At 45.8% G+C, this 19,343-nt stretch overlaps 1 protein-coding gene across 1 annotated transcript; it reads right to left on the bottom strand.

Moving 5' to 3' along the window:
• Nucleotides 1–8,644: 8,644 nt before the first annotated feature.
• LOC118079252 (G-protein coupled receptor 83-like) lies at nt 8,645–16,918 on the bottom strand. Its single transcript, XM_060270567.1, has 4 exons — nt 16,433–16,918; nt 11,717–11,842; nt 10,615–10,748; nt 8,645–9,260 (listed from the first exon to the last, which is right to left on the bottom strand). Exons 1-4 carry the CDS (start codon nt 16,832–16,834, stop codon nt 8,645–8,647), a joined length of 1,278 nt encoding a protein of 425 aa, XP_060126550.1. The 5' UTR covers nt 16,835–16,918.
• Nucleotides 16,919–19,343: the final 2,425 nt, after the last annotated feature.

Here is a 19,343-nt window from a genome sequence, read left to right as displayed (position 1 = left end):
ACCCACAGGCCGGATTTAGAAGGCGATTGGGCTGCATCCGGCCCCCGGGCCTTAGTTTGGGGACCCTGCTCTTGAGGAAAACTTTCCAAAGACACTTTCTTTTAATGCAACACTTTAAGGACCCTACAAAAGGACAATGATTTCATGTGCTTGGCAAATGGGGGAAGGAAGGAGGATGAGATGCCTTAATAATGGGATCCCCTTACATGATCACCCTTCTTATTTAGAGAGCGTCCTCCTTAGCAGTGCATTTCTCTTATTCTTGGAGGCTATCAGTCCCAAGAACAAGTTGCTGCCTCCATGAGAAAAGCTTGGCTACAACTCTATTAAGCCCGAACCAGAATGGCTAGGATTGTAGGCAACATCTGAGGGGCCAGGAAAAGGTAAAAAGGTAAAGAAGCCCTGGATGGTTAAGTGCAGTCAAAGGTGACTATGGGGTTGTGGCACTCATCTCACTTTCAGGCCGAGGGAGCCGGCGTTTGTCCATAGACAGCTTTCTGGGTCATGTGGCCAGCAGGACTAAACTGCTTCTGGTGCAACAGAACACCGTGACAGAAGCCAGAGCACACAAAAATGCTGTTTACCTTCCCGCCACAGCGATACCTATTTATCTACTTGCACTGGCGTGCTTTCAAACTGCTTGGTTGGAGGAGCTGGAACAGAGCCACGGGACAGAATCACCGACTGTCTGATCAGCAAGCCCAAGAGGCTCAGTGGTTTAGACCACAGCACCACCCACGTCCCAGGCATAGCTGCCAAGTTATCCCTTTTTTTCAGGGATTTTCCATTATGCTGAATAGGCTTCCTCGCAAGAAAAGGGAAAACTTGGCAGCTATGGTCCCAGGATGGCCTAGCCAGCAAGGCACTGGAACACATGAATCAGACCCCCATTCCCAGGAGGTCTTGGGCTTCAGCAGGTAAATATGAACAATCAGCTTTCCCTGCTCCCAAATAAATACATCTTGCAATAAGATTACTCCACAAAGAAATGGCAGGGGAAGTTCCAGGTTCTACTTGGTGCAGCTGAGGTTGCCAGACCCACCCTGTGAATTGGAAGTCCTGGATTTTTGTTTCTTAATTAAAAGACTGTGTGGGCAGCTTGTGAGCTTCAGTTTGGCAGGAGCTGGCTACAAATTATAGTAGTTATTGTGAGAAGGGGATCCTGCCTTCACCCTCTCTCAATAAACCTCCACTTCCAAGGCTCAGTGATGGGAGGGAACACAGAAGAAGAAAAAGAACTGGGCTGGACTCAAGAGGAGGAGAGGGTTGTGAATGTGCATGTGTACCTGGTGCAAGGGGTAGGGCTGCAGAAGTAAGCTGAGCACATGAAGAGCAGCAACAGGAGCCGAACCCCAACAGGAGCTGTCTCTACCACCTTCAGCAACTCCTGGTTGGCATTTTGTTCTTCTTGAGTGAGTCAATGACAACAAGGACAAAAATTGACTAAGGGAGACTAGAATGCTGAGAGAAAGGAGTGTCTGGACTGGTCTCAGGTTTGAGCCCTAAAATCTCAAGGTCAGTCTGGGATGCTGCTGACCTGGGGACCAATTCTCCACAAAGGGAACTCACTGACATCAAAATAGCATCCAGAGTTTTGTGGATTGCACAACACACAAAGGAAGATAATGACACACACAAAAATTCAATTGCACATTTATTCACGATCCAATTAAATCAATTGCACAATATTGATTAACTTGATCCAGTGATAACAGCTTTTCAGAGCCTGATTGTCATTTAGCAAGAGTCTTAGATAGAACATTTAGTAACTAATTCACAACTTCAGTAAATTCTTAATATGATGGATGGGCTTACAACCATGAGTTTCTGACACAACAAATATATGCTCTGATCTATTCTTGTAGCTTAATCAAGAATATGCAGCAATGAATATTTCATGAGAAATATTTCTATGCATTATTACCAACAAAAGCATGAGGATGAAGGAAATCTATAGCATAAAATGTTTATATATGTATACGGTAACTCCTTACCAAACACACACAAACCTTCACCTTGCACATATGTAACTAATTTATAAGAAAATAAATAACTATTACCAATAATTGGCTATCTTGTAACAGCTAAGAATTGTACACATACAAAAGTGACCAAACAAAATAGCTTTGAAAGCAACAAGAGCAGTAGAACTTTAAGTAAAAAGCAAGGGTGGTGTTTCACTCTAGACTATAGCCTGGTCAATCGTAAAGAAGCAATCAGTGCACTCAGAGTGACCCACCTACAGTGACTGCATGCTGTCCCCTTGCCTCTTAGCACCCCCTAGGTAATCCTACCACCCCCAGGGAACTACTTGTCTAAGATCTTCTAGACAAGAGCATCAGCTGGGGTGGGGTTATAGCACTGGATCTACATTGACCATCTAAACCAGGCATCCCCAAACTGCGGCCCTCCAGATGTTTTGGCCTACAACTCCCATGATCCCTAGCTAACAGGACCAGTGGTCAGGGATGATGGGAATTGTAGTCCAAAACATCTGGAGGGCCGAAGTTTGGGGATGCCTGATCTAAACGTTATTAAAAATAACATTCTATAACATTTAATGGCAGTTTCCCTTTGCTGGTGGCTCGGTGCTCTGTAGCACCTTCTGGTGTTACATTTCAATAATGCTTTTTAAAGTTGTATACGACAAGAGTAGAACCCCCGCTAGGTCTGTGGCATCAGCCCTCTGCTCACCTAATGAGAACATGTGTGTTTCAATGCTGATAAAAGACACCTGATGGTAGGAGACAGCTGTGTTTTGAAAAAAAGAAGATTGGGTTCTTAATTTTTTGGAGTGTGATGGCCAGTGTTGCAGCACTACAGAAGTGGTGGTGAGATCAATCGACATATCTGTGGTTTCCATTCCAGCACCTAAAGAAATAAAGAAAATTATGCACCTGATAAAGAGTTACATCTTTATGAATTTGTTTTCCAGATTAGTTTGTATTTTATTAATTCTGTTAATAGATCTCTGAGAATAAATGCCTTGGATATGATTAAACTTGTGCACCTGGTAAGATGGGACTCACCAAATTATATTATTTCATACTAACTGGAATTACTTTGGAGTTTCTTGGAACAGGATGAATATCTGGCGCGTGCTGGGGATAGCATGGTCTTACAGCAATCAATTTCTGCTTCATGAGTGATAATGAATCATGTTTTGATTGAACACTGTTACTCATTTTCATACATTTAAAATGCCAGATTAGTGTTGTTAATTTGGCTCATTAATTTGAAAAAGTAGGAAATTTCAACTGCTATTTATCTTATTGTATTTTGTGTTCCTTTCACAAAAATGTTCATTCTACAAGTGACTCTTTAAAATCACGGGACTAACTCTTTATAGATATATCATAGCTGCCAAGTTTTCCCTTTTCTCGCGAGGAAGCCTATTCAGCATAATGGAAAATCCCTTAAAAAAAGGGATAACTTGGCAGCTATGGATATATATAAATTGCATTTTAAATATAATATTTAAAGTATGTTATGTATGCTACAATGATTTCAAAATTTTGTCAGTTCTTTGTAAGTAAACCACTTGAACTGCCTGCAAATCCTAGAGTTTGCAACAGGTCTTCCTGTACTGAACATAATTTGAACATCATCATTAATTGATTACCTGCCCTTCACCCAATGGTCCTAGGGCAGGTTGCAGCATAACAATACAACATTCAAAACTATTTAAAACAACATGAGGCAGTTGGGGCCACCACCACCAACCATTTCATCAGGTTGCAGCAGAGGGCTGTGCCACTTCACCAGTTCAGCTGAAGGACCAGCTCCTTCTCTCCCTGAACTGTCTCCATCTCAGCTAGATTTTTTTTTTAAAAAAGTATTTTAGAACTAGTACCCCAAGTTTTGCTTCCCCCCTTCCTCTTCCTCTTCCCCAACCCCTTTTCCTTTTATGCTGTACCTTTTAGGCTGCAAGCCTGAGGGCAGGAGTTGTCTTATTACTGATCTTTGCAAACTATCCTGAGGGATCTTCTTTTGCCTGAAGAGTAAGGTAAAAATGCTTCAAATAAGTATATAAGCATAAAACAAGAGCCATTCTCGTTCCTGCAAACCAGACAGATGGAAGTAAAGAAAAAGAAAATAAGATTTCTTTATCTGAAACTACTTTAATCTTATTTAGGAAAGTTAGCAAAAGTGTTGAGCCACAGTGTGTAAGATCTTTTTTAAAAAGTCTAACTTTCTGCAAGGGTTAACAGAAAACCATTGATCTGTCCAGGGCTGTCTTAAGCATAGCCAACTCCTTGGTGCAAAGATCCCTCCGAGCCCCCCCCCCTTCCCAGAGTTGTCGACCTTTTTTTAAGGGGGGGAACCCCAAAGTTGTTGACCTTTTTTAGGAAAGGTTCCCCAGAGTTGTTCACCTTTTTTTAGGGAGCTGACACCACGCTTACACATTATCTCTAACAAGCACTTAGATAGAGCTGTCATGTTTTCCCTTTTCTCGTGAGGAAGCCTATTCAGCATGAGGGAATTTCCCTTAAAAAAAAGGGAGAACTTGACAGCTATGCCTTAGAGCAAAATAAAATGAAAAGGCAGAAGAAAATCTAATGAAGTCCTCAATTCCAAAGCAAGACTCATTCAAGACTCAGCAGTTCCTCTAATTCATCCTTATGATTCAAATTACCACATATCAAAAAGTTAAAGCAGTCACCAGTTTTGTTGTTCTTTAAATAAATTAATAAAGACACAGACAATGAAGTTCCCAGCCAATTTGTGTTTAGGTACAAAGCTGACGTTTTCAAATATTGTGGGTGGGTGGGGTGGGTGTAAAGCAGTGACATCCCGAACCTAAAAAGGACCCAAAACCTGGGTCACAAAGGCTGCAACCCTAACTGCACTTCCCTGAGAGTAAGCCCTACTGAATCTGAATCTGTTTTAAGTCTCAACCAGAGGAAAATGTAATATTGGAGATTAGGGAAAAAGGAATATGAATAGATTAGGGGGAGGGGGCTGATGAGAGACCAAAAGCCACAGGTAGCAAGACAAGGCACACTTTCTGGGGAGCAAGACTCACACACAGTTGCTTGGGTGAGGAATGCAGAGGGACCATACAGTAGTTGTGTGTTGTGTGTGTGTTTTTCAGAAAAATGTAGAATTGGGAGGGACCCTGTGGGTCATCTAGCCCAACCCCTGCAATGCTTTTTAGCTTGCATTGATCTCAAAAACCTTCAGTGCCTTTTTTTTAGTTGGATAGGCAATTAACAGGCTTGTTTCACAAATAAGGGAGAAGGAGGGTTGCTGGCTTGGTTTGGTTTGCCTTTGTTCTAGTTTTTAGCATGTGCTTAGTACTGTAGTTTCAGGCTGTGAGCCGCCCTGTTATCTATGGGTGGAGGGCAGCAGCAGCAGCAGCAGTAAGGATGATGATATTTTTCGCAGGGCTTGGAGTGAGCGGGTGATGGCCAGCTCCTGGAATGAATGGGGTCGATGCTAAATGGTCTGGCGTGCTTTACAACCTCTAGGGACCTTGTTGGTGGGGGGCAGGTGGAGAAGGAGCCTTTTTTTAAAGTAAGTCTCTAGTCTACTAGAGTGAAAGTTATAAAGCAAAATGTTTAGGTGCCCTTCTAAATAATTTCTGTGAAGTGAGCCTGCCTGGCAGTGTTTTTAGCTGATAAGTAAAGTCAAGAGTTGTGACTGATGAGTGAGTTGTTTGGGCACCTAAAGAGCTGCTCTTTTATTCTCCACTTTCATCCACTTTTGCTGCCTCGGTCTCATTCCCCCCCAGTCCTTTGCTCTCTCTCTCTCTCTCCCTCCCTCTCTCTCTCTCTTCTTTGCCCTTCTTTTTTCCTAGAAAAACAGGATGCATCTTTTCTGCAGTGGATTCAGATACACCCTAGATATTTCCTGCAAATACTATTACAGTGATACCTCTGTTGCGAACGGGATCCGTTCCAGAGGCCCGTTTGCAACATGAAAAGCCCGCAACCTGAAGCGCTGTATCTGCGCAGGTACATGGAGCAATCTGGCGCTTGTGCGCATGCACAAAGTGTGATTTTAGCACTACTGTGCATGCGCAAGTGGCGAAAGCTGGAAGTAACCATTTTTGGTACTTCCGGGTTGCGGCGGGACGCAACCTGAAAACATAACATGAAGCGGACATAACATGAGGTACGACTGTACACACAATGAGTGCCAGCGAAGGTCAAAGAACCCCTCTTCCCTGAAATGGCAAAAGCAAAATGTGAAAACTTTGTCCAAAAAAAGAGAGGCATAGGCTTATCTCCTGCTGTGCAGGAGCTGAAGTCCAGTCACTCTTAAGAATTTACTATATAGTTAACAAACAATAGAATGGCAAACATGTCTACGCAGCAGTAAGTCTCTGTGATCGATGGGACTTACTTTGATGTATGTACAGGGCATGGTTTAGGGTTGGCACTGGAAGAAAGCAGGGTTCTTGTACCTTTAACAGTGGTGGGGCAGGCAACAATTCAACAGTTTAAGCACTTTCAAGCATGGAAATGCAATTATGGGAAAAGTTCCAAATGCTCACATTTTTGTTGTTTATCATACACTTGTGGTCACTGATTTATTTTGGGGCCTTCCAGTTTGCACACAAAACAGGGCACAAACTTGTATATGACATGTACCCTGTTTCATGAGCTAGTCGGATGGTCCAAACTATCTAGTGTAGCAGGCACAGAATATGCTGCTGGCAACTCCTGTGAATCTCAGGCTTGATGAAGAACCATGCATGTAAACAAGGGTGGCATCCATGGTTTCTTCTCCCCTATACATTAAGAAATAGAGGCTTCTTCCAGAATCAGAAATCACACTTACCAGCTGTTAAGGGAAAAGGATTCAGTCTCCCTGCACCCCTGCCAAATACAAACAATTGATCTCTCCTATAGCTTTGTGAAGATGCCTCCATGAAGCCTAGATTACTGAACACACACCTTGTTCAAAGACCAGGTTTATCCTGAATTATAGGCATTCCATCATAACGTCGGCCATCAGTCAAATTCACCCTCTTGGTTCCTACTGAAATAGGTTGCCTGTTCACCAAAGATCTGTTTAGCATCCTGTCATTTAAGCACAAGCCAAAATTGATAACTTGACAAAATTTGACAATGCAAAACTGGAATTCCTCTCCAGAGGAAAACTGCTCCATCTCCAAAGTGTAGAAAGAACATGTTCCCAGGCCTCAACAAGGGGGGTGGGTGGGTCTGCTGAAGACCCAATGTTTAAGAGGAAAAGATGCATGTAGGACCTTCACATACCCACAAGTGTCCCACTTTAAGCAGGACATCCCAGATCACAGAAGTCAATTCTGGCTTCTATTTGGATCCCGGAATGTCCCATTTTTTTGGTCCAACACTCTGATGCGAGTACTCACACCAGAGCACCAAACCTAAAGACACTCTGGCGTGAGTCAGCAGGTTCGTGCCAGAGCGCTGGACCAGAAGATGCTCTGGGATGATCCTGCTGATGATCCCCAGAGCACTGGACTGGAAGCTGTGCCTCTTCTGACTTCCCGATTTTGGGGACAAAAATGTTGGAGTGTATGCCTTTATCTCTTGCAATCTCTCTCCTCCTGATGACCAAGATGTAAGCTGGATCCAAACCAGAGCTTTTTGCTTTTCAGGAGGGGTGAAACTATCCCCCTTTGTCCCAAAATGCACCAGTGTTGCTTTTTGTATGCATGCATTCCTGTGCGCAAATAATAGGCCAGGAAACACTTTCAAAACATGCACCGGTGTCAGGTGGCAACTGAGGCACCATGAGGTGTGGTGAGGCAGTTGCCTCAGGTGGCACGCTGGGGGCTGCTGGGAGGGCCGGCAGATCTGGGCCCTGAGGAGCACACTGCTTGTAGCCTCCTGCACTTGTTATCCCCATCACCACCACCCACCAACCTCCATTGCCTGCTGCTCTCTGGCCTTTTTTCTCCCCCTCCCCCTTCACTGTACAGGGGCTTCCCTATGCCACCTCCAGGCACTTCATTTTCTGTTTTGCCTAAGGTGGCAAAACATCTGTAGCTGGGCCTGCAAGCTGGGCACTAGGGAAATACATTCTGTATCAATTTACTGGCTGGGACCCTCTAACCCAGGCTTCCTCAACCTCAGCCCTCCAGAGGTTTTGAGACTACAATTCCCATCATCCCTGACCACTGGTCTTGCTAGCTAGGGATGATGGGAGTTGTAGGTGAAAAACATCTGGAGGGCCGAGGTTAAGGAAGCCTGCTGTAACCTATAATTGAAAATGAAGTCTCAGGCCTAATGGTGGCTTCTGTGCCACAGTCAGCAATGCTTTGTGAGAATGATCCCTTCTACCAAAGTCACCACATCTTTCCTGGAGAGCTGCACCCTAAAGCTGTGACTGATTTGTGCAAGAGTGCATTGACTAAGTTCAGGCCAAAAAACAATAATGTCTCTGTTTCTCAAACACCTGAGCAGTCCATGCATCTGTGTAAGGAGCTGCTGATATCCCAGAGTTGCACTGGCTGGCTAGCTCTATACACAATGCTGTAGGAGCCCTCTGAACCCATTCATTCTTCCAGAGCATACTTCATCAGCCTGGTGCCTCCCCCCAGTAGTTTTGCAACACAGCTCCCTTCAGCCCCAAGCAGCACGCTGACCAGGGCTGATAGGAGTTGTAGCCCAAAACATCTGGGGGGCACCAGGCTGATCTGCAGATGCATCTACCCATTGTTGGCCGAACAATGGATATCTCTGTCCATACCAAATTCCTGTGGGATGCACCTCTTGTTTGCTGAAATGGTACCTTGCTTGCAGGGGCAATTCTCACTGCAGGTGTGCCTGAAAGGGGCCATGATTAACTGCAGGGTATGATTTCCAGAGGCCCTCTTCCTCCAGCGCATACGCAGCAGGGACCTGAACTCTGAGCGGAAGTTCTCATTCAGCCAACAGTAGATGAAAGGATTGTAGCAGGTGCTGCTCATGGCGAACCAATGGAAAGCGAAGTAAAGGACGTTGTTGCTCTGGATGGCCTTGCTAGACATGAGAACCAAGTAGCAATTTAATGGGAACCAGCAGACAGCGAAGACCAGCACAACCACCATCAGCATCTTCAATGTCATCTTCTTCTTCCTCTGGTGGGCATAGTACTGCTCCATGGTCACATCACCAATGGCGTTCCGCATCCAGATTTTCTTGGCAACCACTGTGTAAGCGATGGAGATTACCGACAGGGGCAGGAGGTACAGGAGGAAGAAGGTGGTCAAATCCAGGTACTTCCAATAAAGGTCCTTTGGAGGGGGGAAGCTTGGGAGGCAGACCATGCGAATCGTTCTGTTTCTGGAATACAGAAGAAGAGCAAATTCCTCCATGAAGAGCGGACAATACTGATAGGAGTTGTAGCCCAAAACATCAGGAGGCCACCAGACTGGTGTAGACTAGGCAAGCTAGGCCCATGTTCACACCACCCATTTTAAGTGTTATGATACTACTACAACCATTCATGGCTTCCCCCAGAGAATTCTGGGAGCTGTAGTTTGTTAACAGAGGTATCATGAGGTTTCAGGCAAAAGGGGAGAAATATGTTTACACGGGTTTCTTTCCATCTTGCATGGGATAAGTTGGGCTAGACAGACAGCACAGCCCTCTCATTCCAAACCTGTTGGGAGTTGTGGGGGAGGGGACCGGGGGGGGGAGAGGGGACACTGTGTGAAAAATCTAGCATCATATAGCCACCATGCTTAACTCTAATTAATGCATGAAGGGGTTAAGACCATAAAGTAAGCTGTGTTGCCAGGCTTTACTAGGTCACATCTCACCTTGGGAGGAAGGGTTACCAAACTCTCTGTTCTCTTCTCTTCTACCATGCAAACTCTACCAGTAAGGTGATCTAATTTGGATGCTCCAAGCCTAGATTGTGTTGCTTAAGCAAGCCATTTTTGTGTTTTATTCAAATAGTTATTTAGAAATATTTGCCAATTTTGAAGTAAGTTGTACTGCTGGTCTTTTCTTGCTGCTGCTGGAGTTTGTAAGGAAGCCATTTTTAACTTACCAAATGTGTGGCCTCTTTCTAAGCTAAGGGGAAGTGGGGAACTTTGGAAGCAACTTAGAAGGGGTACTGGTATTTTAAAGGTCTATCAGCCTTTGTATGTATGGAGGGAAGCAGTTCTGGGGAACAACAGGGCCACCTTCACAACATAACATTTAAAACAGTCATGGGCTTCCCCCAGAGAATCCCGGGAGCTGTAGTTTTGTTTTGTTTTGTTTTACGGCACTGAGTATTGTTATGAAATCCTCTATTTCCTTCACAGAGCTACAGTACCCAAAGTTCCCTGTGAAGAAGGATTGACTGTTAAAGAAGTCTGAGAACTGCAACTCTGTGAAGGGAATAGGGGCCTCAGCACCCTTAAACAAACTCCAAGTCCCATACATCTTTAGGGAAAGCCGTGACTCTTACTTTAGGTGGTATCATAGTGCTTTAAAAGTATGGTTTGAATGTTTCCCAAATAGAGCATAGATACCCAGAGAAGCAGCTAAATAACAGCAGCAGCATTGTCAGAGCTGTACCCTTCAAATAAATTTCCTTTGCAGCACATTCCCATCTCTTCAGGCATCATTTGTAATACAGTATTTACAGAGACAAATAATGCAGCAGGTGCCCCTTTTAATGATGTGGATTTTTTGTTCCTCTTACCCCAAAGAAAGCCATATCAGCTTCTGGTAGATGGCATGGGGCAGAGAGAAACAGCTTGCCATTAACCAGATGACAGCGATGCAGATCCTTCCTTTCACCATGGACATCCGAGGCCTCAGTGGATGCACGATGACCTAAGGAAGTCACAGAATGAATAAGGCTGTGAATCCTCATACAGGCCTTGACTCACAAACATATTCCTATGTCTTATGGAGATCAATAGACTCAATCTCATGTAATAAAGTGGGCTGAGTCAAAACAAAGGTGAAAAGAGGCTTTGTTTGTTTTTGCAAAAGGTCTCGCAAGCTGCTGAAAATAGTCTCTGCAACTGAGGTTGTGGCGGCAGGGTTATTGCAGATAGGGGCACATTCAGAGCGTGGGCAATGTTTACTTGCTCCCACTTTGAATTTGCTTAGTGCATTATCTCATGAACATAAGGACAAATGAAGAGCCTGCTGGATCAGGGCCATGGCTCATCTGTTCCAGCATCCGGTTATCTTACTGGCGACCCAGATACCTGTGGGAAACCCACAAGCAGGATTTGAGCACAGGAGCAGCTCTCCTGTGGCCCTGATCCAGCAGGCTCTTCATTTGTTCCTGCAGTTTCCCTCAAGTAGTATTCAGGAGCATGGCTGCCTCTGACAGTGGAGCCAGGGCATAGCCATTATAGCCAGTAGTTATTCCATGAATTTGTCTAATCCTCTTTTTAAGTAGTCAAGGTTGGTAGCCATTACTGGTCAAATCTGAGGCCCATTTAAACAACAACAACAACAACAACAACAACAGCTCATTCTAGCCAGTGTTATGTTTGAATGACATTCTCGGGAAACACCAGAAAAACTGGTTGCCAGTTGATATGTGAAAATGCCTTTATACGCTTGCCTTGGAATACCAGCACAGGCTGACATCGACTGTTCCAGTGTCCCACCCGCCTGGCCAAGCAACGTTCAGTGTTCACCTTTACCTGCCATTAGCAGGCCATTTCTGCTTCTCCCAGCTTTTAAAGTGCATTATTAATTCTGATCATGGAATCTGAATTCTGTTGGTGCAGATTTCGTATTCTCTTTGTAAAGTATTGGAATTTTAAAAAACGATACTCTACCTGATGGCGGTCCAGAGCAATAGCTGTCAGAGTCAGCACAGATACGTGGACAGAGCAATATTGGACGAACCGGCTCACGTGGCACATCTGCTTTCCAAAAACCCAGGTACTGCTAACAAATCGGACCTAGAAAAGTATAGCAGGCAGTTCGTAAATCATCCCAAATGTGGATTAAAGTGAAGGGTCCCCCCTCCCCCAAACAGGAGCTTAATATCATAAAGGATCATTCAGATATTGTAAATAGGTTGTTGGCAAAATGTTTTTTTTCACATTATCAGATTCTTACTAGAAACCTGGATTATTATTATTTTTTGGAGAGGGGTAATAGGGACACGGGTGACTCTGTGGGTTAAACCACAGAGCCTAGGGCTTGCCCATCAGAAGGTCGGTGGCTCGAAAGCACCTCAAAGTGCAAGTAGATAAATAGGTACCACTCCGGTGGAAAGGTAAACAGTGTTTCCGTACGCTGCTCTGGCTCGCCAGAAGCATAGCTGCCATGTCTCCCGTTTTTCGCGGGAAACCCCTGTATTTAAACCCGTTTCCCGCTGTTATCCCGAATAGAGAAAAATCCCGCAAATCCCCCGGATTTCCTACCTGCCAGGGAGGCTCCTTCTGCGCATAGAATCATAGAAACATAGAGTTGAAAGAGACCACAAGGGCCATCCAGTCCAACCCCCTGCCAAGCAGGAAACACCATCAAAGCATTCCTGACAGATAGCTGTCAACCCTCTGCTTAAAGACCTCCAAAGAAGGAGACTCCACCACAGTTCTTGGCAGCAAATTCCACTGCCGAACAGCTCTTACTGTCAGGAAGTTCTTCCTAATGTTTAGGTGGAATCTTCTTTCTTGTAGTTTGAATCCATTGCTCCATGTCCGCTTCTCTGGAGCAGCAGAAAACAACCTTTCCCCCTCCTCTATATGGCATCCTTTAATATATTTGAACATGGCTATCATATAACCCCTTAACCTGGACATGTGCAGAACCGATTTCAGGTGCCCCTCTGCCCATGTCTGGGCACCAGAAGTTGCTTCTACGCATGTCCAGACGTGCGTAGAAGCGACCTCCGGTGCCGCGCCACTGTTGATCCCGGATTTTTCTTGTTTGTATGTTTGTCTGTTTTATTGCATTTATATCCCACCTTTTCCTCCAGGGAGCTCCAGGAGCTTTCAGAGGCCCCCTCATTTAATCTCCAAAGCAACCCTGTGTGGTAGGTTAGGCTGATAGGCAGTGTGACTGGACCCCAAGGTTACCCAGTGAAAGCTTCATGGCTGAGTGGAGTTTTAAACCCAGGTCTTAGCCCCCAAACTCTAGCCATTTCGTCAGACCAAGGATCACAGGATTCATAGTTCCTCTTCAGTGTATCCTTACAAGAGCATTGTACTGTATAGTGGGATAGATTGGCAGACAGGTCCAAGGTGAACCTGTCATACAACCCCCCGTCAACACAGCGCTGGCACCGGATGCGAATTTGAAGACAAATTACCAAAGCTTCCCTTTGAGGGTACCCTTTTAGGGTACAATTCCCATTGAACTGTATGAATTCTTGTAAACAAGGGCAGAAGACTTTCATCACACCAACCAAGGCCAGCCCAAGACTTCTGGGCACCTCAAATGAAGTACAAAACTGCACCCCGCTTCCTGCCAGGGAAGGAAGAAGGGATAAGTGAAGAGCTTCATCAGGAACAAGAGGGGAATAAAGATCAGTACAGTATTGGGATCTGCTGCTCCTGGGGATTCTGCCACCTGAGGCAGTCACCTCACCTTGACTCATAGGTGGACTGGCCCTCAGGCCAATTGTAAAAGTGTCTGTGAGGAAATGGGGTCACAATCCATTTGGGATGGTACAAGAGATTTCCCCAGTGGAGTGTACACTGTGTTTTCAAAACATTTCCCAAACTAACATTACTTTGGAGGGGAACGGAACAGTTTCTTCTGTTGTGTCAGGAGCTGTCAGAGAAGAGTCTTCTATCTGCACACCTCTCCAAGCCCAGTATCAAGATAAAGTACTTTAAGTAAGGAAACTGGGTGATGGTGAATATGTGATTTAGGGTTAGGTTTGCAGTTGATATCAGACACATGCCTTCACTGTAGTCTCTTTGGTGCCTGCTGAATACATTCTTATTCAGACAAGCCTATCCAGATGATTAGAAAGTTTTAATTTGTTTTTAATTTATTCTGTAGTGGTTTAAACTTTTTATATATTTTAAATTATGGATGAAGTCAGGCCATTGGTCCACTACCTCAGTACTGTATACATAGACCAGCAGTGGCTCTTCAGGTTTCCTATCCTTACCTGGCCATGCTGGGGACTGAACCTGGGAACGTCTGCTTGCAGGGAGCAGCAGTCCTTCAATCTATCCCACCTAACCTACCTCACAGGTTTGTTGTGAGGATTTTTTTTTAAAAAAGGAAAGGGGGGACTTATGTATGTTACCCTCTGCTCTCTGGAGGAACTGTGGGATAAATATATCATTACTGAAAATTGATGGAAAGAACTGAGCACCATTTTTGTTGCACTGAGAAGGGACAGGAAGGTTTTTTTTTCATTTTCTAGTGATGTGAATTGTATACATTCTCCTTTGCCCCAATACTGGGGGAGTTTTAACTTTGTGCACAAATGGTGGTGGTCCAGTAGAGAACAGAGCAAGCCCCTGCTGGATCAGGAACAAAAACTCCAAATGCTTATCACCAGAAAAGAAATAAGGCGAGCCAGTGCTGTGGTATAGAGGTTTGAGTGCTGCACTAAGACCTGGGAGACCAAGGTCCAAATCCCCACTCTGCCATGAAGCTCACTGGATGTGACCTTGAGCCAGTCACTTTCTTTTGGCTTAACCTACCTCACAGGGTCATTCCAAGGATAACATGGAAAGGAATGACGGCATTTATGCTACCTTGAGCTCCTTAGGAGGAAAGTTGGGAGAGAAATGTAAGTAAGTAAGTAAGTAAGTAAGTAAGTAAGTAAATGTACACCTTCCCTCTTATTCCCCTGTGAAATCATATTCTCCCACAGTTGGAGGTTGTACAAGACTATACACAGCATTCCAAAAGAATAGCATTTGCAGAAGTTTAAAAGGTTTAAATACACAGAAGCTTAAGCACACCCTAAAAATGCACTTTGGTAATTTTAGACTCGGGACTTAATGGCCATATGATGGGTGGGTGGCTTTTTAAATGTGTATAACTTCACTCACACCAAACATGTGGCAAGTCAGTCCAACTGCATCTGCTCTCTCTCCCCCCCCCCTATTCAGCTGAGCAGGGCCCAGGGCTTCTGCCCCAAAGTCCTGCCCTGATGGCGCTATAGGCCAATGCATTCTGGCACACTGTGCTAGTGTGGAGAGGTCCTCTTGTGGGTTAGGAATTGGTTAAGTCACATGAAGCAAAGAGTAGGAATAGATAACAGTTCTCTGAACTAGACAGCCAGTGTTGGTAAGGTTGTTAGCGTCCTGGGTTAGGACTTGGGAGAGACCAGGGTTCAAATCTCCCACAACCATGAAGCTTGCTGGGTGTGACTTTGGGGGCCAGTCACTGTCTCTCAGTCTAACCTACCTCAAAGGGTTGCTATGAGAATAAAATGGGAATATGTCCGTCCACACATTGGGCTCCTTGGAGGAAAGGTAGGATATAAATGTAGTATGTAAATAAACTTAATAGGACCCCGCTGGAGCTCAGTTCTCAAAAAGTGGCATAGTTGTGAAGGATGGGAGGTGTGAGGGTCCTGAGGGGGATTGTTATTTTATTATTCTCTTTTTAAAATGTAGTTTGCTGTTCACTCCTTGCTGAATAACCCTAGAGCCAGTGTTTCCCAAACTTGGGTCTCCGGCTGATTCTGGACTTCAATTTCCATATTCCCTAACCACTGGTCCTGCTAGCCAGGGATGATGGGAGTTGTAGTCCAAAAACAGCTGGAAACCCAAGTTTGGGAAACACTGAACTAGACAGTTCTCCTGTGGCTTCTAGGATTGGGGTAGGGCTTCTTAAATAGGGGTATGCAGTTTGTTACTGCAAAAACAGCAAATACAAACAAAAGTTTATGCCTGCTCAGTACATTAATCAGCTTTAAGGTGCTGCAATACTTGCTTAACTGCTTATTAGTCACCTTGGAACTTAAACTGGAGCAATTGCACAGACAGATAAAAATTATTGATTAACTCTTATATGCTTCACATGGTGTGTGGAGCTTTTTGCTGGAGGCTGGCACCAGCACAGAGATTCGGTGTGCAGTTTGGAACAGCCACTGGGAAAGAGGAGGGAAGGCACTCTGCATACCATCAGAGGAACTCTTGCCCCTGTTGTTTTGTCTCCTGTCTTGGGACTGAGCCCTGTTTGGGAGCCAACACAATGCTAAATGCTGTGGGCTAACGATTCTATGACCTGATGACCCAGCTGCTGCTAGTTTGTTCAGATTTAGATCTACAAAAGGAATTACTCTTCCCAAGGAGCAACATAATGGCGAGTGGGAAACCAGCCTGGTCTCATCTATCCACTGGAGAAGATGCAGCTAGTGTTGCCCTTCCCTGCTAGACTTTTAAGAACTTTGCAACTCAGAGCTAGTGTCTGGATTGGCATTTCCCCCCCTTCTCCTCCCTCCCAATCCCTTTTCCTTTTGTGCCATGCACTTTATGATTCTAAGCCTGCAGCTAGGAGCTACATAACTTATTCTTGCTCACTGTAATTTGCTGGCTGGGTGAGTAGGGGAGCGTTCCCTTTCTTACCAAAGTGAAGGGCGTGTTCAGGGTGGTGATCATGATGTCCGCCACGGCCAGGTTGGCGATGAAGAGGCTGGTGGCCGTGTGCATCTTCTTGTTCTTCACCACCACGTGGCAGACCAGCAGATTCCCGAAGAGCGAGATGCAGATGATGACCGAGTAGGCAATGATGAGCAGCGCCCTCACCCTGCGGCTCTGGGACGCCCCTTCATAGCGCGCGCCGCTGTCGAAATCGCTTAGGTCGTCCACATCCCAGTCGTCTAGGGAGAAGGAGCTCTCGTTGTCGAAGCCCTCGAAGTCTGAAAACAAGTCGTCGCTGCTGTTCTCGCCCTCGGCATCTTGGCTGCGGAAAAAGGGATTTGAGAGGAAGAGCGGCGGAGGCAGCCAGAAGGGCCGCTGCCGGCTCATAGCTGGTCACAAGCCAAGGGGCTTGCAGCGCCCATTGGCTCCCGATCTAAGCTTTCTTGCGAGGGGTCCGGAAAGTTCCGAGCCAGCTGTTGCCAGCTGCGTCCTGGCTGCGATCTACAGAGGCAGAGGGAGTCGCCGGGACGTTGGACAGCCTCTGCTTGCCTGCCTTATATCTGCTTTCTCTCCCGCCCCCCCGGTCGGAGATGGGCTGTTTCCCCTGATTAAAATTACCCCCAGAACGCTCTGCTCCTCCCTCTGTCCGCCACGCGCGCCCGGGGTCTTGCTGTACCTGGCCGCGCGGCGAAGCTGTCAACTGTCAAGGAATGGGGGCTAGGAGTGGGGTGGGGGGTGGGGGCTGACTGTCCTCTCCCTCCCTCCCATCTCCCTGCTGGAGGCGAGGCGGCGACGATTGCACTGAAAGAAAAGGAGGAGGAGGAGTCCTCGCTCGGCCAGAGAGAGCAAGAGCGAGAGCGAGCGAGCGAGATACAGTCATCCAGCTGGATGCTCCACGCGAGGAACGAAGAAGAAAGTAGAATCAAAAGACCTGTTGAGTTGGAAGCGATCCTGAGGATCGTCTGGCCCCAACCCCCTGCAATGACTGTCCCACACGGGGGTCAAAACTTCAATCTCTTCTTACGTTCACATAGCCGCCTTTCCTCCAAGGAGCTCAAAGTGGCGGGCATCGTTCTCTTCCTCCCCATTTTATTCTCACGAGAGACCCAGTCCAAGTGGATCAGGCGGATAGCCCGTCTAGCCCAGCATCCTGTCCTCACAGGGGCCAACCAAAAGCCTGTGGGAAACCTGGGCACCCCAGCTGCCCTCTCCCCTCCTGTGGTTTCCAGCAACTGGCATTCAGGAACATTGCTGTCTGCCACTATTGATAGCCCTCTGGTCTATGTCAGACTGAGAGTGGGTGACTGGCCCAAGATGAGGTTCATAGCCAAGCAGGGATTCGAACCATGGCCTCCCAGGCCCTAGTCTGACACCCTAAACACTATACCACACTGCTATAAATGCCATATCCCCTGACTCTCGCCACTGATGAGACAGTGAATGCCATTCATATAGAAGGCAGGAAAGGGATGCCACCCAGACATATTTTATATACCAGAGGAGGAATGACCGCTGGGAGGAGTGCAGAAAGAAGAAACTATGTGATGCACCTGCATTAGCACAACCAGACTCCTTCATCTGCCCCAGCTGTAACAAAACATGTCTCTTCAGTCACAGCAGGAGCTTAAACCTTCCAACAGTTTGACTTCACCTCCAAAGGTGCAGTCTTCCACTGTCTCCAAAGACAGTCTACACCTCGTTTCCTTCCTAAGATCTCAAGGTTGGGTACATGGTTCTCCCCTTCCTCATTTAATCACCACAACAAACCCACTAAGGTTGGGGAAAACTGACTGCTCCAAGGTCACCCAGCAAACTTCATGGTCAAGTGGGAATTCAGACCCTGATGTAACCTTACCTGCTGTAACCTTATTCTGCACTGGTTCTCTCCCTCCTTCTTTCCAAAGTCACTGAGAACTTCGGGAGGGCAAAGGCTGCAATCTCTTTTGCTCCTCTGTTAGGGGTCCCCTTCCTGGAGCCCCCCTCCTTTCTTCTCTGTCTCCAAATAGACCTTTTGCCCCTGATAATTCAGGGGGCAAACTGAGTAAGTGGGGAGAGAGCACCCTTAGCTGGGAAGGTTGGCAGGTAGCTTAAGCTGTGGGTGGGGAGGGACACAGATGACTGAAAGAGGTACCTACAGGACAGCTATTGGACAATCCAAATAATCTAAGGGATGGAGCGACTCCCCTATGAGGAAGGGTTGCAGCATTTGGGACCTTTCAGTTTAGAGAAAAGGTACGTAAGAGGCGACATGATAGATAAATTTATGCATGTCCTGGAGAAAGTGGATAGAGAAAAGCAATGAAGGGTACAGGAAAGTAAAAGAAAATAAGAAGAAAATATTGTTCAGGTGGAAAACATACAATATTGATGTAATATGAAGCATAAAACCATTTACTTACTAAATTTATATACAGTGGAACCTCGGTTTATGAACACCTCGGTTTATGAATTTTCGGTTTATGAACGCCGCGGACCCATCTGGAACGGATTAATTCACTTTCCATTACTTTTAATGGGAAAGTTCGCTTCAGTTTATGAACGCTTCAGTTTATGAACAGACTTCCGGAACCAATTACACCCATGTTTCAGTTTATGAACGCTTCAGTTTAAGTACTTCACGGACCCGTCTGGAACGGATTAATCCACTTTCCATTACTTTCAATGGAATAGTTCGCTTCAGTTTATGAACGGTTACTCCGCGGACCGTCTGGAACGGATTAATCCACTTTCCATTACTTTCAATGGGAAAGTTCGCTTCAGTTTATGAACGCTTCAGTTTATGAACAGACTTCCGGAACCAATTGTGTTCATAAACCGAGGTACCACTGTAATGCCTTTCATCCAAGGACCACGGGGCAGAATGAAAACCACTAAGTGACACTATAAAGCAGGGGTG

Source organism: Zootoca vivipara, chromosome Z (genome assembly GCF_963506605.1).
Source record: "Zootoca vivipara chromosome Z, rZooViv1.1, whole genome shotgun sequence".
Lineage (NCBI taxonomy): Eukaryota > Metazoa > Chordata > Lepidosauria > Squamata > Lacertidae > Zootoca > Zootoca vivipara.
This window is presented reverse-complemented; position numbering and strand designations above follow the sequence as displayed.

Excerpts from the sequence above, each read along its gene's own strand:
- LOC118079252 (XM_060270567.1), bottom strand. The coding sequence starts at position 16,834 with ATGAGCCGGCAGCGGCCCTTCTGGCTGCCTCCGCCGCTCTTCCTCTCA. Across the intron at positions 10,749-11,716 it reads TTGCTCTGGACCGCCATCAG|GTCATCGTGCATCCACTGAG; the intron begins GTAGAGTATCGT and ends TGACTTCCTTAG. Across the intron at positions 9,261-10,614 it reads CTGATATGGCTTTCTTTGGG|AAACAGAACGATTCGCATGG; the intron begins GTAAGAGGAACA and ends TCTGTATTCCAG.